At 33.2% G+C, this 18,117-nt stretch overlaps 1 protein-coding gene across 1 annotated transcript; it reads right to left on the bottom strand.

The window, feature by feature from the left end:
- Positions 1-1,858: 1,858 nt before the first annotated feature.
- On the bottom strand, positions 1,859-17,666 carry LOC133181240 (uncharacterized). Its single transcript, XM_061315775.1, has 5 exons — positions 17,621-17,666; positions 17,021-17,230; positions 16,539-16,754; positions 2,345-2,554; positions 1,859-2,088 (listed from the first exon to the last, which is right to left on the bottom strand). The coding sequence occupies exons 1-5, from the start codon at positions 17,664-17,666 to the stop codon at positions 1,859-1,861; spliced, it is 912 nt and encodes a 303-aa protein (XP_061171759.1).
- Positions 17,667-18,117: the final 451 nt, after the last annotated feature.

Genomic DNA, 18,117 nt, shown 5'->3' with positions numbered 1-18,117 from the left:
TGACACCGGTACACAGTGAATGCTTACCTGTACCCGTCCACATAGCACTTGACCCCACCTCTGATGTTTCCAGGGGTTCGTAATTGATCTGCTCTCAATTAAGGGAGCGCGCTTCATGAAATATGCCTACGTGACATGTCTGTATGATTTACACACCAATAATTCATACTAAACTGAAAACCATCTCTTATATTTACATTTTAGATGTTTAAAGGCAACAAAAATATACTCATTGTTTGAATTTCTCGCTGCCCTATATCATTATATTTTTATTAACGTCTCTTTAGCCTCATTGTGACGTCATTTAGAATCGAGTTTCTCCTTATATAATTTAATTTTGGTTGTAACGCGTCATTTGATTGGATAAAAAAAATAGTTTATGTCGTATAAACTGTGTTGCCTACGCTACAATGATTTAAGTCAAAAACGTATCAATCCGCTCGACGTTACATTTTAAATATGCACAATTTGAAGGCATTTTTGAGAGAGAAATTGTCTTATTTTCTACACTAAATGGTGGAAATTTAATTATAAAGAATGACTTTAATAGCTACCCAGGTTATACAGGTATAACTGGGTTGGAACAGTTTAAGTTATTTTATAAACTGCTTTGCGGTTTATTAAGCGTAAACTGCCCCAACCCAGGTTATACAGTCATTCCTTAAATGTCTCTACGCGTGAGTATACACGAAAATGCATTCAAGCCAATTTCATAGTTGACTAAGTAGAAAAACGCAGCAAATGTAAATATTTTGTACTGTTTATTGGGTTTTAGTTTACTTTTCGTTATCTTCAAATTTCATGCTAAAAGTGCTAGTATTTGAACTGAAACAGCAGCGAAAAATATTCTTAAGAAGTACTATTTCAAAACCTGAAAGTGAATTTTGTCACTTTAGCATGTCAAACATAATTTACCGCTAATTTTGTATCATTTAAAGATTTGTCTCATCAGCAAAGCCAACGATCAGAACGGAGGACAAAACATAAATCCAATTTCCAGAGCTACGACAAAATCTAAACATAACAATTCGCTAAACTTCTTATCTAAGAAAAAAACAAAAATAAGCTCTGTTACTCACCAACTCAACGCTGTTCCAAATTGAAGGGACAAAAAAAAAAAAAAAAAAAAAAAAAAAAAAAAAAAAAATATATATATATATATATATATATATATATATATATATATATATATATATATATATATATATATATATATATAATTATAAACTACAAACGTACGACTTACATTTTTATCAATAAATACAGAGATTCTAGAACACCTACAAAATTTTGACCTTGGAAAATATCTTCAATTTTAGCAAAGAATTCACCGTCAATTCGTACATTTGTTTTCCTTTTAAAAATACAGTGTGTCAATAAACTTTAAACAGACAATGTATCAGAGAGAAAAGAATAATGAAAGTCTTTTCTCCTCAACTAAAAGAAATATTCCTTGTATTGATTGTACAACATAGTATGGAGCGAGGTCAAAAGATCTATAGTTGAGAAGAATTCCCCAAAGCGTCCTTTGTCCGACATCGAAAGCAATACCCGAAAATATTAAGGCTAATGGGCGTGTGACTTTGTATGAAAAAATCTCAAAACAACCATATATTAATTGTTGTGTTTGTAATCTGCGAACAAATTTTTTCTCACCAATTGTTTTTTTTTTCCCAAAGAAAATATTCTTACCAAATTGATTTTCAGATTTCTATTTATTCAATGATAAACAAACAAGATAAAATAAACCGTTCGAGTATTTTTGCACAAATGCAACAATTGAACTTGCTAGGAAATGCCAATATCCAGTTTATTCCTTTCAAGCTCCATGTGACATTCACAAATCCTACTCTGCCTTTTATTTACCAATACCGAGTCCGGGTCCACCTCCAAGGGCCTGCTGAATATATAAGGCCTCCTGTGCACTTTGACTAGATCCAGTTCCGATACCAAGTGCATTCTGTGATGCACCTCCTCCAAGGCCCTGGTTTAGTGCCCAGGCTGCGGCGAGTCCTAGTCCCAGTGCTGCAATGGCGTTACCAGTACCGCTTGAAGTGGTTGAAGATGTTGTAGCTGTAGGGTCAACAGCTAAAAACACAAAGATCTCATGAAACGGATAATTGACAATTATTTTACTCTAAAAAAGTGTCATAGATCATTCAGAATTCGTCTGGTTAAAAGCTGTCCTGAATTTCATGCCCTCTTAGTGAAATTAAAAAAGTACGTATAGTCTGAAATTAACATATAGAAAATGCGTAGTTCCCTTTCTGTCCGCAGTATTGACAAACGGATATTTGATATTGCTGAAGACAGTTTGAAATGTTCCAATAATCTAAAATCTTACTTCCACAAGCTGCACCACTGTATCCATAGTAACAGATACATTTTCCAGTAGTAGTGGCGGAAGTGAGAGAGGGGGTACCCGCGGTGGTGAATGTATCAATCAGACAGAATCCGTTTGCAGTTCCCGTACAAACTGTCGTGGCCCCTGGGTTACCTGACGTGGGTATGGTGCAAGTCTGTCCACCATATGCTGCTAGGGCAAGCCGGAATCCTGGAATTAGAAGATTTTTATATATCTACGTTAATTAAATATAATGTTTTTTAAATTCCTAAACAATCTTAAAAAATAAGGTAAAATTCTTGAGAATTTCAAGATTTTTATTTAAGCCCGTCGAAGTTTTTCTTTTCTTTAAAGTCCACCCTAAAATCAAAAATATATCTTTCTATCCGAATAAATCAAACGCGCACAAAAAACAAACAAACAAAAAAAAACCATTATCAGAATAATTAAAAAATGTATCATCATTTGAGAATTTTCTTCATTTTGTAACAAATAAAAAAACTTAGTATACAAAAGTATAAGTATTTGGTTTAAAACTTTTAAAAGAATGTAAAAATTGTTATGCTGATCACAATAGAATAAACTGAGTTTCAAATATTTGTATATTCTATTTGGAAAAAAATGTCAAGAATACTTTTCGAATGTACGGTTGAATATATGTGGATAAATACACTGTCGACATTAGAGTGGTTTGTACTATCAGAGTAAATCTGGCGCGTTCACCCAGTCCGTCTAAGCGCCGTGATTTGGTACATATATCTCGGATATTTCCGTCTTCCATACAGTTATATGATCAGGTCTGAATTTCAAATTAATTTGAAACATATTTATGATGCAGCTTTTACCCAGATCGATTCTTATGTTTCCTCTTTTCGTCAAAATTCCTTTAATAAATACGCATATTTACATATCCCGTCAAGAAACAGGCCATATTTGTACAGAGATTTACAAATAAGCACATAGGTAAATCGACGTTGAATTAACTCCTCAAGCCAGCATGATCATCACTATCTTCATACATCTTCTTACAACTGAGAAGATTATTTAAAACAGTTCCATTTCTATTTCGAATTGAATGAATTAAAAGTTCAAAAACTTACCAACAGCGAGGAACCCAAGACACAACAAAACCTTAGAGGACAGCATAATTGCCACGTGCTTAAAATGATAATGTAAAAAGATAATTAAAGTAAAAAATAGATGGGGAAAAAACACTTTGAACTTAGCCAAATACATTTTCTATCTTATAATTAATTTTATCCCATGTTTACCCCTTTATCCCGTGGATATGACTCATTGGATAATTTTTTCATATTCCACAGTTAAGTGCAGTTGTGACGTCACAATGGTGTTTGCGTTAGAGTGATAATAAAGTAAAATAGAGTAAAATAAAGTGGAGTCCTATATAAAACAGTGTAAAACATTGGATGTGAAGTATTAAACATGGGATAAAAAGAATCTTCCATGATTTGTAGTTGGATATGACTTTTATCCAACTCGTTGTGTGTTTTTATCCCCTCGCCAAGGCTCGGGGATAAAAAACACACAACTCGTTGGATAAAAATAATATCCAACTTCAAATCATGGGAGATCCTATATACATTCGACTACTAGGAAAATGATTCTATTCAGTTAGCTTAACTATTTAGTTTAAATAGTTGAATATTTAATATGCTCATAAATTGTAGTCTTCATTATCTAATTAAGTTGGCATGTTGTTAATTAAAGAAAAGTCTAGAACTTAAGAAATTATACTACCTTCTAAGGTTCCTAGAATATTCACCTCAGAATTGACTGTCAGACCGTTCAACAGAAGAGGCTTACGAAGACTGAGAATTCGAGGCGTATTTATTCTAACTACATTATCCAACACAATTACGTAGGAACCGAGGATTTACTTGCGCTGCTGAAATGTATATTCCCACCAGGTTACTAACGGTTAGCGTGACAGAGTAAACCCACTACCAGAATATGTAACAGATATGTAGTAGATTGCCGAGCAAAACAAATCATAAGAACATACTGGATTTTTCAGATTAACGTTGAACACGTAGAACTTTGGCCAAATTTATTTTCTATAACTCTGTCAAATGCAATTTGAAATATATTTTTTTTTCATCACACAGTTGATCAGTGAGAAACATGGATTTTTTTAATGATACCCTCTACCTAAGAATTACTTTAAATCTACCTGAATTGTTTCATCTCGTCGACATTAGAAAAAAGGAAACCCCAGTCTTTCCTCGCGTCCATAATCTTGACTTCTGTTGTTATATTTTTACAATCTTCGCGTTTTGTCTTTTTTAGTTTTTGGATGTTTTTTTTTAATATTGGATTCACGTTCATATATTTGTAATGATCCTTTGTGCTACAAACATACGTGTCCAACTGAGGACAGAGCCAATACCTCGTATAAGGGCTTTGGAGCGGTGTTTCATTTGGATGGATTCTAAAATGCCAACATGGATCCAAGAAAGTTATCACATTTCTTTGCTGACGATGTTATTTTTAAAGAACTATGAAATATATGGAGATAACGAACAGTATTCAAGCTCAGAAGTCCATTAAACAATACAAAATAGGAGCAGAGCAAACACGGACTTCCAAAACATCAGAGGTGGGATCATGTGCCATGGAGGAGTGAGCATCCCCTGCCGACCGGTCACACCCACTGTGTGCTCCTTGTCATGATCGGGAAATAACGGAAAAAACCGTCGACAATTCAGTGTGTAAATAATGGTCTAACAATTAGTATGAAAAACGTCAGTCAGCATTTGACTCAATGATAAATTGTATTTGCTGACAAGGTCATTGTATCGACCATAGAACTTACGAAATGATGACGTTAAACGAGACTACTGATATACTTGTTTCATCAACTTGTTTGTCAATAATTTACCTCGTTTTAGAAATTGTACATACGTAGAGCATGCTCTTGCGTATCGAATCAACTGAGAGATATAAAACCCCGTATGCAGGTGATGAAGGTATATTGCTGCATAAGTAAGGGAAGCTGACGATTGAAAAGTTAAAGTCATCACGGTAATGACATATCCCTGCCCCAAGATTAGTCAAATTTGAAAATTTCTTGAAATGTGCATAATAAGGCAAATCTGAATTAACAATATGCATTATTGATGAATTTATGTTTATGTGACGTCACAAACTACTGATATTTCCCTTTATTTCTTAAAATGGGAGAAAATGCACGAATTTTGTTCAATTTTGACTTTAGTTTTTAAATTTTTTCAGGAACTGTTTTCACATATTTCGTTGATATTATCATTTTACACATTATATCAAAAGATGGAATCTGAACAGTTATGTTTATATTTATGTTATTGTTTTACAATTGAATAGTTAAAAAAAGACTACTCGTATCACCAAAAGCCTATTATTGATATATATATATGTTAATGAATTGGAAGACTGTGATCTTAAATAGAGGATATTCAAAGTTTTGTGGATGGATATGGAGTTTATTTCACGAGTGGGGCATGATTTTTTGATATTTTCACGAGTGCGAAACAATCCTCTTTAATTTATTCGGCCTGAATTATCAAATTCCAGAGAAAATTGATATTTTTTACTTTTCAAAACTTGTTTATGATGTATTTGATGTATGATTATGTCACTTAAGTAAAAAATGAGAGGCATTTAAATGTCTTAACTGATAAATAACTACAACGTACACTGAAGCATAACCATTTCATAGAAATAATCATAATCGTATCCATGCTATTTTGGAGGAATAAATTTCTATTTTTTGTCTTTGTGTTTCTATTCTTTATGCTTGTATCAATTAAAAACTTATGATAAATATAAAACCGTATGCGGCGTTTGACCCTAGAAGAACAAGCTAAAGCAGTCAGTATGGCGTCTGCAGGGGGGGGGGGGGGTTCCTTTGGTGATATTTGTAAAAATTAAAACAATTAAACGACTGATTCATTCCTCTACTTAGAAATTGTTGCAAATAGATTAACAAATATAAAAATGTTCACTATAGATAGCCATGGCATTAAATAAGCACCACACGACAATTTCAAAATTTCAAGATTATCCCATAAAATTGGATCAGCTGGAAGTTGGGTGGATTGGGTATGGTCACCAAGGTACTAGGCGATATGATAGTTAATAACTGTATATTATTTGATTTTAAACTGAGAGATTGTTTCTATTGTAACCTCATGGACCATCATCGGCAATCATCAACTTAATATCTGGAAAAAAACGGGACGCAGTGCACGCCGGGAAATTTCTTTTCGGACAAGAAGGCTATTTAAGGGTCTTGTCATGTCACCAAGACATTTGTGAACCCCACTGTATTGGAAAAGATGGCATAATATATTTAATAGTACCGATTAGGCAAATGTTCAAATCACAAATAAGAATAACAAGTGGTGCTTTAGCAATTTTGTCTAGTCTATTTGAAAAAAAAAACACGGAACTTTGATATAAGTTACAAAGATTTGAAATACCATTTGAAGTAATATCAGCACACAGGACTGCCTCCCCCCCCCCCCCCCCCACACACACACACACACTTTTGCTTAAATGCCTCATAAACAATTTTAACTGTGTGAAGGACAAACTTCAGATCGACATCGATCCTTATCTGTACAAATGTTCTTGAAGGGACGTAAAGCAAACAAAAAAAAAACAACCAAAAAAATTCCTTTTAACTCTCTAATAGGATTCCTTAATAAAATTCTAAAACACTTAATCCATTCTGACAAAGTGTTCAAGTAATCTGCTTATTTAGCCCAACGTCTGGCATAATCTACGACAGAATTCATCATAGAAATGAAGTCCATATGTATGCCAGTCAACTCGAAATTAAAGAATCTACAGAGTCTGCTACATGTGAAGCATTTTTTTTTACTGACTTTAGACATTAATAGCCAACCAACAACTAAACTATACGACAAACTGGATGATTTCAACTTTCCCATCGTCAATGTTCCCTATATAAAGTGATTTAAAATGTAAACTAAAATTGATTGAAGAAAAATTGATAATATCGAATATTTGCTTAGTTCATATGTTAAAAATTAATTTAAAGCGAGAACAGGAGAAAGATTTACACGCAGTGTATGATGTAATAACAAAAGGGCCTCAAATAAGATCAAAAGCGAAATGGATAAGTGAGGGAGAGCGAAATACAAGGGGTTTTTTTCCTGGGATTGGGAAAAAAAAACAACAAATAAATAATACAAAATTGGAAATTAAAAACAATATTAAAAGTGTTGAAAATAAAAGTGTTGAACTTACAAGAAATGGGTTAAATTTATGAAAATTTAATTATATGCAAGTAAATCTGTTGATGATGTAACTATATCGTCATATTTATAAGACGTTGAATGTCCAAAACTTAACGATCGCGGAAGAAAGATTTGCGACACATTGCCAACAATTGATGAATGCACAGGTGTGGCTCATAATTTAAAAAAACAAAAACAACAACTGTTCTCCTGGTTTAGATGGGTTACCAGGTGAATATTATAAATGTTTTTGAAAAATAATCGGACGTCTCTTTTATGACGTATTATTAAGTGTGTTTGAAAAACAAAATTTACCATTTTCCCCGCATTTAACACTAACCATTCTTTTATTGATAAAAAGGCGGAAATTTACAGACCTTTAAGCTTTACAAACACTGATTATAAGAAAATAGCTATCGTTCTTTCAAAAAAAATTACAGTCATCGAGTCATGTTGTAAATTATGAATTTACCGGGTGGCAGTATATTCAAAATTTACAACATGACAAATGAACAATCGGCATATATCTAAGGTCGTTTCATAGGTATAAATGCAAGATTAGTTTTAGACATTTGTGAATACACGTATTGCGTGGAAAATTATTGTGAAGGATTGTTACTATTTTTTGATTTCGAAAAGGCATTCGATTTAATTAAGTGGTATTTTTATTCAAGTTCTTGAAAAAATAATATTGGTAAGAACTTTCTTGAATGGATTAAAATTCTGTTCACCAAACAAATATTCAGAGTTAAAAAGAACGGTTGGATTTCAAAAACTTGTAGCATGAATAGAGATATTAGACAAGAATGCCCTATTTCAGCCCTATTGTATCTATTTGTTGCAGAAATATTAGCTTACAAACTTAAAAATAATAAGGAAATAAAAGGTATTAATATATCAAACATGAAAAGAGATATAAAAAAATATTCAATACACAGATGACGTCACACTGGCTTTAAAAGATAAATCTTCTTCTTTTCTTTTTGCTGTAGAGATGATTCTATCCATTGAAGGAAGCACAAACGCTTTATTGGTTTTCACTGCGTAGAGAATTCTACATGGGAGATCACTCTCAATCAAATTTATCAGTGAAAAAAACATGAATTAAACATCAATTAAACCTTTTTTCTCCGGATACACGTCTTTAAAGGCTATACTGTACTATACAAAACACATATGTCACACAGATTTTATGAAAGTCAATGAAATCGCATGAATTTGAGACATTTGAAAAAACTCTATATGGAAAAACATGTGGATAAAAGACATTTTACAGCGATAAATAAAATCATCAACATTTCCTGAAAAAGTTTCGATAAACTAACTTGTGTTCTCTCAAAACTTCAATGGCAGCTATTGTCATCATCAATTAAAAAAATCAATTGAAGTATTGCGTAATATATACAGTTTTGAATTTTGAAAAGCGAGAAATTTATATAAAAGATTACGAAATTGAAATATTACGTTTTTGTTGATTTTTTTTTATTTGAACAAATTTTTTCAACTCAGTAGGCATGTACCCTACATAATAAGCTAATTGGATTGTACCTTTTCTCGATAAATTGTTATTTAAAACCCATACATATTACTTAATATACTTACGTTACAACTGCAAATCATATGTGTTTAGTGCTTCTTACGAGACAAAAATTAATTTACTTTTGTCGTCCGTTTCTTTGAATGAATAATTTGTTACGTGCACTTTGTATGAAATGCAATTTATTGTATTATGCTATTTTTTCTCAAGTTCATACATAGCAGTAAATAGCATAGTTATTCACGGCGGGTGTAACCTGTCGACAGGGAATGCTTGTTCCTCCTTGGCACCTGATTCCCACTCTGGTGTTTCCAGTGGTCCGTGCTATTGTCCTATTCACGTTTTGTATTGTTTAGAGGATTTGAAATTGATCAGGGATCGTTATCTTGACATTTTTTTATGATTCCAGATGGTTATATATTCACAATATTACATATTAATGTCTTCAGGTTGACTTTTTAAAATAATTTTGAAAGATAATAAATTGTTATATCATGATGTATCATGAACATTTTTATTTGATTTTTTAGAGTAAATTGAAGGAAAATTGATTGATACCAACGAGAAGAATACTGGATCAGAAAACTAGGCACTGCATTTCCGTATGGTTGCAACGACCACATAACTTCAAGCCCACAGTGTTCAAGTGTTAATGTGATGGGATTTTTTTTTTCAAAAACGCTTAGACGTAGGCGTAGTCATGGACATCGATCATACAATAGACCAAATATATACATGATGTCTCTTTTGATTCACTTTAACCTTACGTAAATACAAAATCAAGACTTCAGTACTAAACTTTACTCGGTTCGATTAAAATTTTTGAATGAACTTTTCGAAGAACCAAGCTCATACTTGGATTCTTTAACTGGAGAATACAAGTAGTGTATTGCCCAGCACAGGCTCTTTAAGCAGCCACGTTTGTCTGAAGCTAATAATTCCGATTCAACCCGTCGGTTCCTTAAACTTAAATTTGCCAAAAAAGGAAATAGGTGCTTTGTACATGAGTAACATTCTTAATCATAAAAAAGTTCAGTCCTGCATTCCACCATATTTGAAGTTCAAGTCTACACCCTGTATTTCCTACAGATATCCCCAAACTGTTGCTTCAAAATTTCTAATTATAAACAAACCTTGCAGTGCCTAGATATTTAACAACTAAATCAAAATCCTGGGTGTTCTTGATTTTCCACTTCTACAACTATAATCGCGCTGGACACACCATTACTGGTGATATAAATATAGTTTAAATGACGACCTAAAAGCATTCATTTTAAAAGATCCTAAATACAGGGAGCCCCGATCTTTCTTAAATTGGTGGCAGAACTTCATTTCTATTGTGAATTCTGTTGAAGATTATGCCAGATGTTGAGCGAAATATGAAGAAGACCTGAACACTTTTTCAGAATGGATTAAGTGTTCTAGAAATACATTAAATAATCGTGTTAGAAAGTTAAATAGCAATATGCAAACAATGTATTCTTCCGTTTTCACTAATTCAAAGGGGAGAGTTTAGAAAGCATGTGCGAACATTATGTTATCCTTCCAGCAGACAAATTAAGCTTGTAACAATGTCGTCTTTGTTGTAAGGCTTGTTATTATAACTGTATTTTAGAACTTGGTTTTAATCATACATCTGGAAATCCTACTTATACTCACAGTCAACTTTCTAAGGATGAAATTCTTCAAAAATCACATTTCAGTGTTTAATAATATTAACATTCCAGTCAACGAAGGTGAATTCCCTCTACTCTACCTATACTGAACTTCATAAAAATCCTTACAAAGATATATTGCCGGGTCCACCAAGTGCTTTCCCAAGCCCCTATCTTTACTCCTCACAAATATATTAACTGCTGTAAAGGAGAAACTTCAGACGTACTGTGTTATAGAATATTGTAGAACTGGTGTAAATCGACAACCCCAAAGAATTTATAGAAAATTCAAAATCATCACATTTTTCAAAAGTTTGTAACATCAAATCTTATGACTTTTCTACGTTTTATACAAAGAAATATGGAGATAACAAACTGTAATCAAACTCAAAAGTCTATTAAAATAATTCAAATCGGGATCAGAGCAAATACGGACCTTCTAACACATCAGAGGTGGGATCAGGTGCTATTGAGGACAAAGCATCCCCTGTCGACCGGTCACTCCCGCCGAGTGATCATTGTCATTGTCATGATCGGGCAACCTGAAAAAATCTTAGACAATTCAGTGTTTAAATAATGGCCTAACAGTTGGTATGAAAAACTTTAGTCAGCATTCCACTAAATGATAGATTGTATTTGTTGTCAAGGTCATTGTATCGACCATACAACTTGCAAAATGATGACTTGAAACGAGACTGTTGATATCCTTGGTTCATTAACTTATTTGACAATAGCTTCCTTTTTTTAGAAATTGTTTGTACGTGGAGCATGATCTTGCGTATCGAATCAACTGGGAGATATAAACCCCAGATGCTAGTGATAAGGGTATATTGCTACATAAGTATGGGAAGCTGAAGGCATCACGATTATCATGAAGTTTTGTTGTCAGGTTACCATTAACGTCGTTTTTCTAGTAAAATATTCAAATATGAAACAGATGTGTCAGATTCTGTGGTATCTCATATTTCAGGTTCACATGGATATATCGAGTTGACATGAAAGGAAGTAACTATTGTTAATTGATAATACGTCGTCGATATATCTAAATGTCGAGTTGAAGGCCACAGCAAGGTTTTCTTCTTCTCATGTATAAGGTTTTGAATAAATTCTGCTTCATAAGAATATAAAAATAGATCTGCTAATAAATGGGGGCAATTGATAACCATGGTAATTCCGACAGATTGTTGGAAGACCTAATCTCTAAAAACTACATAGATATTGTCAATCAGAAACTCAATCATCTTGCAAATATCTACTTCAGAGTACTTGTGTGTACTATCAGAATGTTTTTTAACAAAAGAATTTTGTAAATGACCCATGACAAGGTAAGTAAATTTTCCATTTTTATTGAAAAGGCAGCTGTCTATGATGTCTGGGCTTTAATTTTTCGTGGAGAATGACTGTATAAAGTGTTGGAAAGTCGTACGTTTTGATGTTACTGATTTTGGTAAAATTTTTCGATTTCAAATTTTCTAAAAGTTTTTAAGTATCCACATCTGATTTACACCACTTCTCGAATATATTGTTGTACAGAACTTCTGAAGTTTCTCCTTTACTGCTGTTAATATTTTAGTGAGGAGTAAAGAAAGAGGCTTGGTAGAACATTTACTGGAACCCGCTATGTATGTTTGTTTGTAGTGATTTTTATGAAGTTTAGGAATCCGAATCCAGTATAGGTATGGTAATTCAAATTAATTTTGATTGTTGGGAAAATTAAAAATATTTAAAACTGACATATGATTTTAAAGAATTTCCTCCTTAGAAAGGGAGCTCTGGGTATAAGTTGGATTACCACTAGCAGAATTCAATCCCAGTTCCTCCTAAATACAATTAAAATATTGAGCCTTACAAACAAAGACAATGTTTTTAAATGCTTTGTCAGCTGGGACGAGTACATACTGATTGTGTAATATATCTAATTCCTTTTTCCTTTCTGAATTATTGAAGACAGAAGGATAAATGGTTTTCATATTGCCCCTCAATCGCTTAATGCGAGATTTCAACATCCATCTGATACTTTTCATCAATTCTAACGAAGTGTCAAGATCTTCTTTTTCATGTTTGGACAATTGTCTGAGGTAATCTTCCACAGAATTCATAATATTATGACGCCTGTTGAAAAAAACGGGGTTCCCTAAATTTTGCCCCTTTTAAAATAATGAAATATATGGAGATAACGAACAGTATTCAAACAATACAAAATAGGAGCAGAGCAAACACGGACTTCTAAACATCATAGGTGGGATCAGGTGCCATGGAGGAGTGAGCATCCCTTGCCGACCGGTCACACCCGCTGTGTGCTCCTTGTCATGATCGGGAAATAACAGAAAAATCCGTCGACAATTCAGTGTGTAAATAATGGTCTAACAATTAGTATGAAAAACGTCAGTCAGCATTTGACTCAATGATAAATTGTATTTGCTGACAAGGTCATTGTATCGACCATAGAACTTACGAAATGATGACTTGAAACGAGACTGCTGATATTCTTGTTTCATCAACTTGTTTGTCAATAATTTACCTCGTTTTAGAAATTGTACATACGTAGAGCATGCTCTTGCGTATCGAATCAACTGAGAGATATATACCCCGTATGCAGGTGATGAAGGTATATTGCTGCATAAGTAAGGAAGTTGACGATTGAAAAGTTAAGTCATCACGTTTATCACAAAGCTTGGTTGTTAGATTAGCATTAACGTCCTTTTCAAGCAAAATATCCAAATATGAAACAGATGTGTAAGACTCTGTGGTATCTTTTATCTGAAGCTCACCAGGATATATCGTATCGAAATAAGAATGGAAATAACCATTGTTAATTGACAATACGTCGTCGATATATCTAAATGTCGAGTTAAAGGTCACAGCAAGTGTTTTTTTTCTTTTCACGTATAAGATTTTGGACAAATTCTGCTTCATATGAATACAAAAAAGGTCTGCTAATAACGGGGCGCAATTGGTACCCATGGGAATTCCAATAGATTGTTGGAAGACCTGGTCTCCAAAAACCACAAAGAAATTGTCAATCAGAAACTCAAGCATCTTTTTAATGTCAACTTCAGAGTACTTGTGTGTACAATCAGAATGTTTTTTAACAAAATAAATTTGCAAATGACCAATAACAAGGTAAATAAATTTTCCATTTTTATTAAAAAAGCAGCTGTCAATGATATCAAAAAGCCTGGACTTCAATTTATCGTGGGGAATGGTTGTGTATAAAGTTGAAAAGTCCTTCCGGATCTAAATAGATCGTTTTTTTTTTAAAAACGGAAGAAGTGAAATATGACGAAAATTACAGAGCATAGCTGCTTATTTTACCTGAATAAAGTTGGAAGTAGTGTGTACATTATACGATAAACCGACAAAGAGTGAGAGAGGTATTTGTTTGGAAACAAAAAAAAATTCTTTTTCAATTACACTGAATTATTTTCAATTATATAAATTTACATGCATACACCCAGTGTCCAAGTTGTTAAATTAAGCCAAGTTTTAAGCCTGATTTTAATTACTTCTTTCAACAATAAATTGTTGATATGATTAAAATTATCACTTATTATATTATTTTTCCAGTTTTAAAAAATGTCATATATCTTCAGATCTGTAGTCTGTAACCCCCATCCCCCCCTCCCCAGGCTAAAAAATCGTTATGAACAAGAGGACATCTACTGTCAAGAGTTGGCTAATATCAATATCAAATTAATTGTATAAATGTAGAAATAATTAAATTAGTTTTTTAAGCGAATACATCTTTAAACTTACAATTTCAAAACAATGTCTGTGATAAAAACAAATTGATATATTGCTATTAGTGGAGTGTATAGCATACACACTTGTCGACAATGAGATGTATAACATACACACTTGTCGACAATGAGATGTAAGAATGCGATTCCTTTCATCGCGAAAAGTGGCAAGACATATTTTCGCTCCAGTGGGAGTAATGCCTATATTGTAGGGTGAAGTACATGAACACTTTGGAGGATTATTTTTCAGAAGTTCGATATCTAGGCACTGTAGTAGAGTTTTTTGTAATTAAAAAGTTTGGAAGCAATAGTCAATGTATATTTTAAGAAATACAAGGTGTGGACTTCAACTGGAAATATGGTGCAATACAAGACCGGACCCTTTTGTGATTAAGAATATTACTTATATTAACTGCGTCATTTCCTTTGTTGGCATATTGAAGTTTAAGAAACAAACGTGTTGTTTGAGCAATATTTTCTTCCGTAAAACGTGGCAGTTTAAAAAGCCTATGATTTGCAATATCCATAAGCACAGATCCGAGCCTGCATTCTGGTGTCGAAGAATCCAAATATGTACTTTCTTTGACTTTTCAAATACACTATTTAAAACTTTCAAAGGGACAGCGTATAGTTTGGTGAGAATGTGATGAAGACCTAACTGTTTATTTAAATAAGGAAGTAGTGAATCAAAGGAGACATCGTGTAGAACAGGTTAATTGTAAGACCGATGTCCATGATTACGCTTACGTCTTTGTGTATTGTTAAAAGTCCCATCGCATTCACACTGGTACACTGTGGACTAGAAAGATTCCAAACGCTATGACATTGTCATTGTCATATGGAAAGGCCGTGCCTAGTTTTTTAATCCAGTATTCTCGTTGTTTACAGAAAGGTGTACTTCAATCATGGGCAATAAATGATGATGGTAAATCTTTTGTAGAAATATAACTTTTATTGACAAAATAGAATGATCGGGTAGACTAAAGTGCTTGTAGAGAAGCTGCTGACCCCCGTTGTTAATTTGAAATCAGTGCCCCGATATTCTTTTATTAAATGAACCCTGGTTTCACCAACATAAATAAGCCAACAAAGAGTACATTCTATTCCGTAGATAACGTAAGAAGATTTGCAGTTCAGATTTTTACAAGTTTTGGTATAGATGCTCTGTCCAGTAAGATTGCTAATAAAAGAAGAGCTTGTAATCAAAACATCATAAGTTTTACATTTTATGTACACTTTGGAGACCGGGTCTTCCAACAAACTGTTGGAATTTCGATGGGCACTAATTGTGCTCCTTTATAAACCGACGTCTTTTTATATTCCTTGGAAGCAGAATTTATTTATATTTATAGCATTCCTTTTTTATGTTGTAATATTCCAACATACCTGCATATGGTGATTGTCTCCCTGCTCATTCGATCTGCAAAAGCATGCTCTGAGAACAATCAATATTTAAACCGAGGCAAGCTACTGACAAATGAGTTGATGTTACAAGATTTTCATCAACATCTTTTAAAGTCAGCTTTTCGGAAACTCTACGGTCGTTATAATAGCCTTGTTTATAAGTACAACCTATCGTTGGGTCGTAATTTGTCTGATATGTTTTCATACCATTTGCTAGTTCATTGCTTTTATACAAAATTTGACTAAGGAGTACTCTGTAAACCTGATCAATACATAGGGCTCACGCGGAAGTGACCGGTCAACAGGTGATGCTTTGTCCTCCTAGATACTTGATCCCACCTCTGTGTTTCCAGGGTCTGTTTCTGCCCTGTTCACGATTTATTTAGTTTACTGGATTTATGAGATTAGATAGATCACTGTTCACTATCATCGCCTTTTACATACATTTTAAATTTCAAGAAAATCAACTATTCAATTATTGTTACTTTTTTTATAAGCTAATGATGAATCTTGCTGGAAATTCCACATATCCAATTTAATCCTTTCAAGCTCTATATGACATTCACAAATCGTACTCTGTCTTTTATTTTCGATAACCATAACCATTTCCCCCTCCAGTGGCTTGTTGAATGTAATAGGCCTCCTGTGCACTTTGTGCAGATCCAGTTCCAAGGCCAAGTGCATTCTGTGATGCACCTGATCCGAGCCCCTGACTGAGTGCCCAGGCTGCAGCTAGTCCTAGCCCTAATGCTGCAATGGCGTTACTTTTGCCGCTTGAGGAGGATGAAGAAGATGTGGCCGTAGGATCAACAGCTAAAACAAGGGCGCATTAAATGAATAATTTAAAAATGTTTTATACTATAAATATTCACCGATAATGCCTACTTTGTGGTTAATAACTCTCGATTTTTATTTTGCTCTCTAAGCTAAATTTTAAATAAAATCAAATAGACAGTATGAAGGAAAATAATATAGACAACACATGGTCGTCTTTTGTCCACAGTATTTACAAAAACATTGTTGATGTTCCAATGGACATTCAAACATTAAAAACGTATAAATAATGAAAAAAAACTTACTTCCACAAGAGGCACCACTGTATCCATAATAACAGACACATTTTCCAGTTACAGTGGCGGAAGTGAGAGATGGGCTACCCGCGGTGGTAAAAGTGTCTACCAAACAAAAGCCATTTGCAGTCCCTGTACACACAGTAGTGGCCCCCGGGTTACCTGACGTGGGTATGGTGCAAGTTTGCCCTCCATAAGCTGCCAGGGCATGGCGAAATCCTGGCAGAATCAAAGAAAAAATGTATTCTTTGAATTTGGCTAAACGAACTGTTTCTTCATGCATAAACAATTTATGAACAACGGGTAAATGATAAAATTCAAGATTTTTTTTTCAATTTTTACACTTTATTTAACAGATTTTTTTCTTAAAAGATTCTTTTTACTTCGAAATACAAAATGAATTCGATTTATTCTAAAATTCTGAATGATAGTAATGAGAAGATTTGATTTACAAATCAGTATTTTACTTTCAACAAAATGTTTTTGGCAGAAAATATCCAGTTCATCTTATTTTCAATCTAATATTTGTAAACTACAATATCTTGAACTTAATCATAACAGCTCTATGGCTATTCAAGTTGGATAAAGTAAAGTTTAAAAAAAAATTACCAACAGCGAGGAACCCAAGACACAGGATAACCTTACAGCTCATCATAATCGCCAAATCAGCTTGGAATGAAATTTTAGAAAGAGAATTAAGGTCAAAATAAATGCAAATAAACATCTTTGAACTAGCTAAATGTACCTTTTTGCATTTTATCACATCTGATTACATAGGAAGCAGAATAAATGTATAACTTAAATATGTTTTCTCTAAAATGTCAGATTTAAAGTGTCGATTTAACCGTACTTCTCGAAATAAGTATAAATAATTTTGCCCACTTGCCGCTTATTTGTTATTCATATTCTTATTAATTGTAATTTTGATAGTCTTCTAAAATATTTTGAAGAAAAATTCTAGATCTTATGTTTTCAATAATAATTCTCTTGGTCTCTAATGATAAATCCCAAGAAGTATGTTTTTCTGCAATAATTTTTTTCGCCATATATCTCGAAATATGCTCGCTGATTCAAGACTTTTTTTAAATTATAAATCGCCAAAATTC

This window comes from Saccostrea echinata, unplaced genomic scaffold (genome assembly GCF_033153115.1).
Source record: "Saccostrea echinata isolate AGI-Se365-2 ecotype Australia unplaced genomic scaffold, CSIRO_AGI_Sech_v1 ptg000008l, whole genome shotgun sequence".
Classification (NCBI taxonomy): Eukaryota; Metazoa; Mollusca; class Bivalvia; order Ostreida; family Ostreidae; genus Saccostrea; species Saccostrea echinata.
Note: the sequence above shows the minus strand (reverse complement) of the source record. Positions and strands in the feature narration are given on the sequence as shown.

What these genes read in the sequence shown, in the direction of transcription:
- LOC133181240 (XM_061315775.1), bottom strand. Translation starts at nt 17,666, where the DNA reads ATGATGAGCTGTAAGGTTATCCTGTGTCTTGGGTTCCTCGCTGTTG. An exon ending in TGGAGGGGGAAATGGTTATG is followed by an intron (nt 2,555 to 16,538) that starts GTTATCGAAAAT and finishes TTCTAATTCCAG; the next exon opens with GATTCCGGCTTGCCCTAGCA. An exon ending in CAGTGGTGCAGCTTGTGGAA is followed by an intron (nt 2,089 to 2,344) that starts GTAAGATTTTAG and finishes TTGTGTTTTTAG; the next exon opens with CTGTTGACCCTACAGCTACA.